General features: G+C 44.8%; 1 protein-coding gene and 1 pseudogene across 1 annotated transcript; one reads left to right on the top strand and one right to left on the bottom strand.

Moving 5' to 3' along the window:
- The first annotated feature begins 3,263 nt into the window (after positions 1 to 3,263).
- On the top strand, positions 3,264 to 4,835 carry LOC124690953 (annotated as a pseudogene).
- A 4,274-nt stretch (positions 4,836 to 9,109) lies between these two features.
- Positions 9,110 to 9,861, bottom strand: LOC124688816 (protein FD-like). The gene is made up of 2 exons (XM_047222442.1): positions 9,517 to 9,861; positions 9,110 to 9,426 (listed from the first exon to the last, which is right to left on the bottom strand). Exons 1-2 carry the CDS (start codon positions 9,859 to 9,861, stop codon positions 9,343 to 9,345), a joined length of 429 nt encoding a protein of 142 aa, XP_047078398.1. The 3' UTR covers positions 9,110 to 9,342.
- Positions 9,862 to 12,075: the final 2,214 nt, after the last annotated feature.

Here is a 12,075-nt window from a genome sequence, read left to right as displayed (position 1 = left end):
TTGTAGAATCATACATTTCTTGTTATCATTCTTGTCTTTCATCTCGTCTCGTTGAGCACATGTCAATTAACAGCAAAATAAACAATAAAGGCTCCTTTGATTCATAGGATATAAAATGTGTAGGGATAGAAAACGTATAGGATAGAGATGCCATATTAACTTCGATCCTACAGGAAGAGGAATTCTTTTTGATTCAGAGATGGAATTTACCTTGAGTCTAAATTAATGATATTTTCCTATGAAATTTACGCTACAAGATTCCCATGAGATTATTTTTTTATAGGATTTGATCCTGTGAATTAGACGACTTCTACAAGCAAATTTCCGTAGGGTCAGCACTTCAAAATTCCTTTGAAACTCCCATGAACCAAAGGAGCCTTAAGGGTCCCTTTGAATTGAAGGATTTTATTTAAAGAGGATGGAGATTTCCAGTCCATAGGAATTTTTTTCTATGAAACCCCTTTTAAAATTCTTCATTCATTCTCTTGTACATTTTCACTTAAAGATAAGGGCCTTAAAAGGACGAGAAGAAGCCATGGACGAGGCTATAGAGCTGAATAGGACTATGAGAAAATTGATGTCCTTGTCTAGATGAATACGGCATGTGCTATGTAGTGTATCGGTCCTTTCTTTTTTGAACATTGTTGGTGTGCTCTTTTCCATTTGAAACATTTGCAAACAATGTGATTTTTTTTGTCGTGTTTGTCACATGGTGCAAAGTGTGGGAGAGCTTGTATTTCATCACGAGAATTAGATGACAATTGGCCACCTGAATCTAGCTTTAGATACATGGTCTCTTTTGTTCGTAAGATTCAGAAAATGCGTGAATAGAAAAAAAAACATAGGAATAAGATAGAAATGCATGTGCAAAAGAAGGATTGGAAACACCAAAAATTTGCTGATATGTTGGATTCGCATGAATAGGAGAACACGAAGATAAAAGTCAAACCAAACGAAATGGCCGGTATACCTAAGATGTTACTATAAGCCGCCAAAGATCTTTTCCTACTCCTTGTGTAGAAATTCCAAAAGGGATTCAAGTGGACTGTAAAATTCAGGGTTTTTTTTCTGAAGCCGAGACTCTGTGTTTTCTCTATCATAATTCTTCACCGAAGGAAACTTTTCTATATCTATGTTTTTCCTCTACTCTTTGCATGAACCGGGGAGGCCTGAAATTTGCATCACGAGTGTGAATTCCTCACTGCAAATGAATGAAGGGTCGGGTTTCATCAGCGCTCTGCATTGTTAAGCGTAGCATCCCCACGATGCAGGGGTCGGATAGATTTTGAGCTGACCTGTGCTGGTTAACATGGCACGATCTACCATGCTCATGTAATTATTTCACTCACCTAGAGACACTATACGTGAACTGTACCACTGTACTCCGTATGCATTAGCGTGCAAGCATGAGGCTAGCTACGTTTTTCCTTTAATTCTAATCAGCTTAGCTTCTGTGCTGACTTTATGAGGCGTGGACTTGTGGTGACACTGGGGTATATTTTCTCAAAAGGAGAAAACACGCGTCGACGAGACTGAAGTAGGACGCCAGAATGCACATGCAGCGAGTCAAAGGGGCTTATACGAATCGAGCATACTTGCGCCCGCCGGTAGCGCGTTTCTTTTTAGCCATCCTGGGCGCTGAGAGATGAGCTACATGGCACTTCATCTTCCAGTATAGAAAGCTTCAAATCGTGGGGCAAGACTCAAGAGCAGCGTGTTAGGCATATGTGCAGTGTTGGTAACTGATCGATCGCTAGACACTTGTACTTGTACAAGGGGATGGCGGCGAGGGAGGTGAGGGACGGCGGCGGCAGAAACCCTAGGGACGGGGAGGAGATGAGTTTGAGACGCTGCACGCTGCCTTTGAGCTTTGGCGAGGCCACGCACCGCTTGCCAGCTGCAGCTTACGCAGAAAGAGTGCACGGAGGGATAGAGCCCTGAGAAGGCTTCGATCGCATCAGGATTACAAATTGTTGTAGTAATGCATGCTAGCATGAGCTTCGCCCAACGATACAAGAATCTTAAGGTTTTGCTCCCAAAAGAATATGTGGAATGTGGATAACTGTGTCGATCACTGTGTTGCAGTGTCTACTTTAAGAGAAAGAAAAGAGAGCAAATAAGAGATGTGGAGCATCTGCGAGAAGATATCCTTTCACTCGAGTTATGTATTTGCGTTGTAATATATTTAATCAAGGCATATCAAAAATTATATTTTTTTGAGGGTGAAACAGTGGAAAAAAATCCCACATCAATTTTTATTAGTAAAATCAGTACAAAAGGTTACAGAGAACTAAAAATCAAAACAAAATAAAAAAACCAAAACCCTTAAACAAAAAAAACTAAACTTGTGATTGTAGCCGCTCCTTGAAACTTTATGCATGTTTTCTTCATTTTATGAGCCACCATTCTTAGTTCTTCTGTGTATATTGCTTTCCAGCTTTGAAAAGTAGGCCTCTGGTTCTTGAAATTTTTATTATTTCTCACTATCCATTTACTCTAGGCAGCTATAATTATAATTTCCATTGAGAATTTGAGGTTCAGTTTGTCTCTAATATCATGGAAAGATTCCAGAGCTCTAAAATAATATTTCAATGACTTGTTACTTTTTGGAAAAATGTCCATTTCCTTGTGTGATGTGGTTAAAGATGCACTTCCTCCATTCCATGAAAATTGTCTGAGATTTTTTTAAATTAGGATGTTTCTAGACACTAAATAGCATCTAGATACATCTAAATTTTAACAAACTTCACACAAGTTTTATGAGACAGAGTGAGTATTTTACTTCATTACACATGCACTTATCAGAAACTATACTCATCAATTTTTCTTTCTTTCACGATGTTTACATTAAGTTTTCTTCTTTGAAGTCAGGTACGTGGAGAAAACGACCTGAAAAAAAAAGTATATTTAGGATTACAAAAATTATTGATTAAATTTTTTGAGTGGAAAAAAGTATTTATTAAATAATTTGAAGAAAATAGATCACACCTTTTTTTTTTGCTGATCTAAGCCTACGTGGGCCATCTTGTTTAGTCGGCCCAGCCCAAGTATCACTCCCGGCAAGCCACACTCCCTCACTCCCGACGGTTACATGGAGGCGGCGGCGGCGGATCAGACCTAGGTTCACTCTCCTCCACCGCACTACAACTCCCAGCCGCCGCCGCTCCTCCATCGCACCTCTTCACCCGCCGCCGAAACCCATTCTCCTGCTCCCGTCCGTCCCCTTCCACTTGCGCCGCCACCATTTTCAGACAGAATCCGCCATGCTCTGGGAGGAGCTGCCGCCGGAGCTCATCTGCCTCATCGGTGACAGCCTCGACCTCAAGGGCTACGCCAGCGCGCGGGGGGCCTGCACTGCGTGGCGACGCGCGCTCGCACAGCCGTTCCCGTTGCTCCTCGTCGTCCCCGACCACGACAGGTGCCGCCCGTCCGCCGCCTCGGTCCCCACGCGCCGCTCCTTCGAGCTCAAGCAGTCAAGCCCATCCCCTTCGGGTCACATTGCGTAGGCTCCAGCTACGGATGGCTCGCCCTCTCCTTCTGCATCAACGGTGGCCAGATCATGTTCAGCCTCTTCAACCCTATCACCGCCACCGAGATCCTCCTGCCGCCACTGATATACAGCAGCAGGTGGGTACCAAAGTCCAAGATCGTCTTCGCGCGCAACCCCGCCAGCGACGACTTCACCGCCGTCGCCATCTGCGACCTCAACAGGCTCGCCTACGTCACCGCCGGGGCCAGGAGGTGGGCAATCCTCGATCCTATCCGCCTTCCCCACGGAGACCAGCTCGCTGACATCGTCTACCATGATGAAAAGAACAGAGTCTACTGCCTCACACACTATGGAGACGTCCACGTGTTGCTCCTACCGGAGCGCCGCCGCAGGGATTCTATTACGGTCGACAACCCATCATCACTGCCAGCGATACCACCTTCACTCTCGGGTCCGGCAAATCATGCTCAACTTGCTAGGTGGGGGATCCTACAACAGCATGATTTCATTCATAGGAGATCTTTGGGGCCAGACCTGAATGCGGCGGCCAACGTCACGGCCCTTCCGTTTGACCCTGCAACCAATTTCGCCCCGCCATACAACACAGTCTCTGTTTTCACTGGTGCCAAGAATCTGGTGTTCTGCAAGGGTAATCTGTACCAGATATGGAGGAACTCGAGCTGCACGGTTACTGTGCGGCTGCCAGGAGGCGGTCATCGTCGTGTAGCACAGAATGAAGTATTTGTCTTTAGGTGTTTTCCGCAGCGCCAACCATGCTGGGATGCTGTGACAGACTTGGGGGGCTACTCGGTGTTTCTCGGGAGGAACAATGCGGTGTCCATGTCCCCTGCTGAAGGTGTTCCGGGGTTCAAGGGTAACTGTGTCTACTGGATTGGCGGGAGGGGTAGGGATCAGGGCATGGTCTTTGACATGGCAACCAGGAGGTCTACACCTTGCCTTCCCGCTGCTGCTGCTGGGGTCGCTCCGCAAAGCACAGTTTGCTGGTACTTTCTCAACGACATGGTGAATAACTGCAACAATATTAATGGGGCAAATGAGTTTATCAGACCTGTGCGGGAAGTCCAGGCTGATCGAGAAAAACAAGACTGATGCATCACCAAACTGGTTCAGTGAGCTCCACCAGCCACGTCTGCAAGTTATGTGTATGGTGCCTGAGAAAGAGCCTGATCTGAAGCTGCTGAAGATATATGTAGCCAATAGTTGTGCTAGATGTAGCCAATAGTATGTTCTAAGTTATCTGTTCCCTAAGATAATTTGCTTCAGTCTTTTGTTGTTGGTTTGTAGTAGTCCATATCATCTGACTTTATATGTTTATGTCATGAAATGGAAAAGTCGTTTATATTCATCACTGTATGATGGAATATACCGGCATATATCCGGTTTATCTTACCATCGTGAGGTCTTGGTCTCTGGGTCCAATGAGCTCATGTAGGTGCTCAGCTTTGATGTCCAAGGATGACCACGTATGAAGTCCAAGCGTTCTATATTGTGATCATCGTACCATCAATGCTTTGATGTCTTGTTTGGCTTAGTTTGGCTGCACTAAACAGGTATAGATGTGCTTATGCTTGATCTAAACTGTATTGTTTTGTGGCTGGTAGATCCTTCACTTTAGGTAGATACTTGGTTTATTAGGTGTCTATTTTTACTTTTTAGATAGTGGAAAAAACTCTCCTTATGTGTTATAAATATCTGCAATATCATATCTTGATACTGATAGACCTTCTCTAGCTCCCGTCAAATGTTAATTCATTGTATTGTCAACCTGTAGTGCCTGCAATTGAATTCGTATCATAGCCTTACTTAACTAGCATACTCTCCAGATGTGGGATAATAGTTCCTTCAGATATGTGTCAATACGCCGGCGCTCTAACACCTTCTTATGCCCCGACAAGTCCATCACAGCCGCCATCATCAAGTTCACCCCCCATATACCTCCTGCTCGTGAAGTAGACGAGATTGAAGTAGGACGCCAAAATGCATATGCAGCGAGTCAAAGGGGCTTATGTCTTTTTTTATTATATAAGCCATAATAGGCTTATGGCTTATATAAATCGAGCATATGTGGACCCCATTTGAATCAAACCATAGGATCCCACTGTTCTGTCTCATGTTCTTCTCTAGCTACCGCTTCATATTATATATTTGATTTCCCTGCAACATCAGTCCATCATCATGTTATTGGTTTTAGCAGTTCCTGAAATTTGAATCTATAAATAGGGTGTGTCTTCTCTTGATTAACTGAAACTAGAAAACCTTTTCATTCAGGGGCTTGCTGACCACAAGGATACCCTTCGAGCTCCTTGCCGCCCTTGCATGTAAATCGACTGTCTCATCAGTTTCTTAAAAAGATTTATCGTCTAGTTGGATGTAATAGCAATTGTTTACTTGCGCGCTGGGGCGGCGCAAGGGTTCTGGAACTGCCTGTGCTTTCTCATGAGAGAGGTGAGGCTTGGTTTTACAATCTTGTTTTTGTTATCTTTTATGGCACTGTGTACAAAAAGGCTGGGATGCTCTTTAAATACATTGTAGAGGTGTACAAGAGTGTCATGCTTCCCTGTTACTTGCAATACATGGTAGGGTTATTGTCATTCTCCAACATATGAATTTCTGGCGCGGTTCCATTCTGTATTTAGCTATGGAGTCATATGATTTGCTGGGGACCAAAAATTAGCCCGATGCATCTCATGTGATGATATGTTGATAAATACTTATGTATGGTTAGCAGCAATTTAACGTAGTTTGTGCTAGCTTTCCACACCGAAAGGGATATTAAAGTGAAAGCTCGGCTAAAACCATCTGTTGGAAACCCACTAATGTATGGTAAACAACCAACGTGAAGTGAAAGATGAGTTTGAATCATCTATATCACCCACTGATGTATGCTAAATAACCGTGGAATGTATGTGATACCGTATTTTAAGTAAAAGCTCGGTTTGAAATTCCAAAAGGGGGCTTCAAGTGGATTGTAAACTTCGTTTCTTTTTCTTCTGAACCTGAGGGCATGTTTGTTTGAGCTGTAGCTGATTGGCTATGCAAGGAAAGCCGTTGTGTAGGGAAAGCCGCTATGCAGGAAAAACTGCTGTTCCGATTTTTACTGTTTGGTAACTTAGCTGGCTGTGAATAGATAAATTATCCGAAATACCCTTCATGGCCATGAGAACATACAATTTTTCAAATTTATTTGTAATACTTCCTTCGACACAAAGGAATAATATGAATCACCAAACGGTTTTCTTTTGATTGATTTTGGAACATTTGTATTATATCTGTATGTGGCATCATGCTAAAATTTACTTATAAATTTACGTGGCAGATTCTCGTGTCTCTCTCATGCACTGTGCGTTAAGGCTGGTCATAGTGCATAGTATCATATACTAGTATCATGCATATGATACTTGTCTATGATACTATCTCTATAGTGGGTGGTATTATAGAGTAGTATCATAAACTTTTAAATTTATTGTTTTCTAGAATCCCAATGTAAATCTATGTACAAGATCAATTTGGCATTTACTTTTCTCGTAACGTGCGCTATGATACAGTATCCACCTATGTTACTCTAATCCTATCTTTCCTCCTTAATTGCATGCCATATCATCATTTTTGTGGGTCTAGTATGCATGATACTACCTATGATACTAGCACTATGGCCAGCCTAATCAAGAGCTAGTAGCAGCTACATGCAGTGGGCCAGCGTAATAATTAGCTATAGTGATTATTTGTTTACTAATTGTTTGGGAGAAGCAACTCTGCAATGTCCTGTTGGCTGAGTGACGCGCGTGTAGTTTCGGTTAGCAAGCTCAGTGGCATTTCTTTGTAAATACCATGGACAAAAGGATTAAAAGGATATACCGGTTCAGTCTAAGTGAGGAAGCTGCGAGAAGCCGGGAAAAGCATCTCCCGAGGTGCTTTCTCTTCCCTGTGTATTTCGCTCGGTGGCTTTGGAAAAGCCTGCAGCCAAAGCACCTCGGTTCGTTTCATCTGCTTATTTTAGTGGAAAGCCAAAAAAAAAAGCTCAAACAAACAGGTCCTGAGACCAAACAACTTCATTTCTTTACCATATTCCTTTGAAAAAAGCGAGTGAATGGTGTCACAAAAAGGAAGTTTCCTATGTGATGTTTTTCCTCTACTCTTCGCATGAACCGGAGAGGCCTGAAACTTGGACCATGATATGGAATCTTCACTGCAGATGTGATCAGGTTTTAAGCTTAGCATCCCCACGACCACGATGCAGGGGCCAGGTAGATTTTGACCTGACCTGTGCTCTTTTACATGGCACACTCTACCATGGTCATCTTATTTTCACATTTTCACTAACCTAGAGAAACCAGATGTCAACTGAAGAGAGAGAGAGAGAGCTCAAAGAATGGTTGACCTTAGCTCTTCAAGGAGGAAGGAAGGTTGTTTATAGTCAAAGAAAGAAAACTAGCCATTTGACGGAAATACTGAAAAGTTCGGCGGAGCTAAGCCACCCACCGGACAATCCGATGCACAGACCAGCGAACCGGAATGGCCACAAGCACACAAGGCTGACTGGGCAGACCTAGTTCGACAGTCCAGATTCCTGACCAGTTTGATTCCTGCAAACCGGATCCATTTCACCGGCCGCTAGAATAGTGCTCCGTACAGCCTTTCTGCATATACCGGAAATCCTAGCAGCTGCCGATTGGTTCCACCGATGAGCCCAGCAACGCCAGTTTGCACGCAGGTTTGTAGAGCTCCTTCAAAGTGTATTTTTCTCAAAAGAATTGAACTCTCACAATGTTCTTGAACTCCAACTAGGATGAAGCCAAATTTTTTTGGAAAGATAATGGAAAATAGATTCCAACAAAAAGGGGAATATTATAAACCAATAAAGGATATTTTACCATGAATTTAGAGGTGAAACCTCTCTATATGAAAAGACAGTAAAAACGTTCAAACTCGAAAACACTGTAGAAAATGCATATGTTTTCGATGAATTTGGGGTTGTTGAAAAGCTAGCAACAAGCTTAAGAACCTCACACGGAGAAACATCAAGGAGCAACAAGAATAAGGGGATGTGAAGTACGTATATGATTGAGCTTCCGAAGACGATGTGATAAAGTTACGCAACCGAAAACCCCTATTTATACTGCATATATATAACCTATATTCCGGTGTCCCTACAACCACCTTACGGTCGGTTAAAGAGAGGTGTTTCTTTGGGATGTTAAGTTTTTTTTACTTTGCCAGTTGGCACCAAACTTATCTTTGGATAGTGGAACTCGAGGCTCTTTTGAGTCTCGTATGGAAAAAAAAGCATGAATATTGTTCAGGGACCCCAAGACACCGATGCCGCGAAAATCCATGTTTTGAGCGACAGTGACCATTTTTATTGGCTATAGCACACCGTTTTAAGGCCCTTGACAGGGATTTTAATCTCGCCAAAATTTTCGATATCTCCCTGGTAATCGTATTTTCCAGCACCCATTGGCATAAGAAAATGCTAGCCAATGGTATAATTTGCTCGAATTTAAACAATCTTGATAAATTTGGGAGAATTAAAAAAAAATCTCGCATGGTATTTCGCCTTCCAGTAACCGGTAATACTGGTGCCCACCGAAATATTTTGGAGAACGAGAAAAAAACATGCCCCTGATTGGCTTTTCGGACAAACAGTCGAGTTAACAAATCCGACAAGTGCTAAATATTACAGCCTCCAATCCTCAATATAAGACGTAATGGGAATTTAGATTGAACTCTTAAAACGTCTTCATATTCAGAAACGGTGGGAGCAGTTCATATAGTAGTGATTGTGGTGGAATTCAAATGACGCAGCAGCCAGCAGCGGTGGCCTAGCTAGAAGGCTAGAACTGCGTGTAGGAGGTTCTTCTGTGTGGGCTGCCGTTGGTTTGCTGCTGCTGGACGAGTGCGGCGATCTCCGTTTTAAGCTGAATCAGCATGGAGGAGAGTTTGAGTTAATCAGCCACAGAGAAGCAAGCAAGTCAGGAACTGAAGAGACATGGAATAGTAGGACGTACCTGTTTGAACTGTCTTTTCAGTCTGAGATTGTCGTCGGCGAGCCGGCGCACCTCCTTCTCGAGCTCCTGCACGTAGGCCCTCTTCCTGGCCCGGGAGCGTAGCGCGGACTCCCGGTTCTTCATCATCCGGACGCGGGCGGTGGTTCCCTGCTGGCCGCTGCTGACGACCTGGTCCTCCTCCTCATGCTCCTCCCCGCCGGTGCCGATGCTGAGGGAGAGAGAGGGCGGCGGCAGGTCGTGGTGGTGGTGGTGGTGAGGATGCGGGGTGGTGGTGGAGATGGAGAAGAGGGAGCTGAAACCGCTAAGGCTCAGCTGCGGGCTGCCAGCGGCTTCGTCCTCGGACATGCTTTCTTGCTTGTCGATGTGGTGCCTGGCGATGCCGATGCCTTCTTATGCGAGTGGATAAACACGACGTAGCAGCACGTTGGGCGATCCACCAATGGATCACAGCAACCACCTACCTACGTGAGTGGAGTTCGATCGCTGCGAATGATCCGTACAGGAGATGAAGATTCGCGGTCCAGCCGATATCGCAAAATTGACCGGCTACAACGACGTCAGAACTTGGATGATTGGTCCTGTGTGAGGCAATAACGCACGACACGCTCGCAGAATTGGCTGGCTACAACGACGTCGTACGGCGATCGTCGCGTCTGTGCCACTCAACTGGTCGTGACTCACTAACCACTACAGTAGATAACACGTTTAAATGAGGGAGATGAATCCGCGCTCAGGCTAAGCTGCGGAGACATGCTTGCTTGCTCTCCTTGGGGATGCCGATGCCCTTCTTCTGTCACTGGATATAAAGACGATGTAGCTAGCTAGCATCAAGTTGCCAAGTTGGGCATCCACCGATGAATCGCGCGCACCACCCACGTGGTTGAATTCGCTACTAGCTCCGTACAAGAGTGGAAGAGACGGGTTCTTCACTGCGTTCGTCTTCTCCTACGCCGGCCCCCACCGCACAGCAGCCTCCTCTCGCTGCTCCTCCCGTCGCTCAACCGACGGTGAGGCGGAGTGGGAGATACGCGCTCGCGGAGGATGGTTCGGGGGTGACGGATGAGGACGTTATGCAGCGAGCTATGCGACGCAAGGCGGAGAAGAACCTCGACACGGCTGGTACTAAACAAACTTCCAAGTCTTTCACTTCGTTTTCAGATTCTCGCATTTCTTCAAATTTGAGTAGTCTTGGGATCTCGATGGGTAATAGGCCTGATGAGATCTCGGTTTCGGCTAATGTGTTGAGACAGACGGAGCTTGACCGTTTAACGGTTGTTCCGGATGACTCCACTAGGCTTGAAACTTCCTCCATAGACGATGAAGAAGATGATGACATCTTAGATGGTCAGCTTCTCTCGACTATTGTTGGTGCTGTCTCAGAAGTCGACTTAGAGCACGCGGAGCTTAGTTCAGTTTATGATCTAAGTGCGTCCGCTCGGGGTTCTAGGTCGTCGGCTGGGAAAAAGTTTCGTAGATATGGCAAGAATTCGAAATCTAAAATAGTTTCTCAATGAATGGCATGTTTCGGAATAGCAGAGGTCTTGGTGACTTGGCTAAACATTCCCACATTGCTGCTGGTTGTAGAGATTATGATTTAGACTTCATTGCTATATCCGAGACGGGTAGGCGGAATTTCACACGAGTTTTCTCGACCGTTTATCGAGCGGGATTAACTTTCGATGGTATTCTCGCCCGCCTCGTGGTAGGTCCGGGGGTATATTACTTGGCGTCCGAATAGACACAATGACCGTTCTAGCTAGTTCTGATGGAGAGTATCACATTAAGCTCGACATCCAGAATAAAGCGGATGGATTCATTTGGAGTCTGGTCGCTGTGTATGGCGCCGCCCAAGATGCTTTTAAGGCCGACTTTTTGCGTGAGTTGGTAAATCTTACTAAAGATAATCCCCATCCAATTTTAATCGGAGGGGATTTTAATTTACTAAGATTTCCTCATGAGAAAAGTAAAGGTCTTTTCGATGGACATTGGCCTTTTTTGTTCAATGCTGTCATTGACAGCCTTGACTTAAGAGAGGTGTTTATGTCCGGTCGACAATTTACTTGGGCCAACAGCTTGCCTGATCCCACATATGAGAAGCTAGACCGCGTGTTGATGGACACTGAGTGGGAAGATAAATACCCTATGGTGTCTGTTCGTGCACTAGAACGTATTGAAAAATTGTCTGACCATGCACCGATCCTTCTAACCACTGGGAATCCCCGTCCAATGTGTAAACGGCCTTTTAAGTTTGAACTTGGCTGGTTACACAGAGAAGGGTTCCACGAGATGGTTAAGACGGTTTGGGAGAGACCGGTTAGTGGCAGCACTCCAATATTGAGATGGAATAATAAGATGCGTGCAATGCGCAAACATCTCTCTGGTTGGGCGGCCCATACAGCTGGTATCCTTAAAAAAGAAAAGGCTCGCTTATCAAAAGTGATTGATGAGCTGGAGGCTTTTGCGGAGGTAAGACCGCTGACTACGCATGAGATTGAAATTAAGAACCAATCTAATGCGCAGATGGCGAGTCTCCTCCGCGAAGAGGAGCTCAAATGGTAT

Source organism: Lolium rigidum, chromosome 2, assembly GCF_022539505.1.
Source record: "Lolium rigidum isolate FL_2022 chromosome 2, APGP_CSIRO_Lrig_0.1, whole genome shotgun sequence".
Classification (NCBI taxonomy): domain Eukaryota; kingdom Viridiplantae; phylum Streptophyta; class Magnoliopsida; order Poales; family Poaceae; genus Lolium; species Lolium rigidum.
This window is presented reverse-complemented; position numbering and strand designations above follow the sequence as displayed.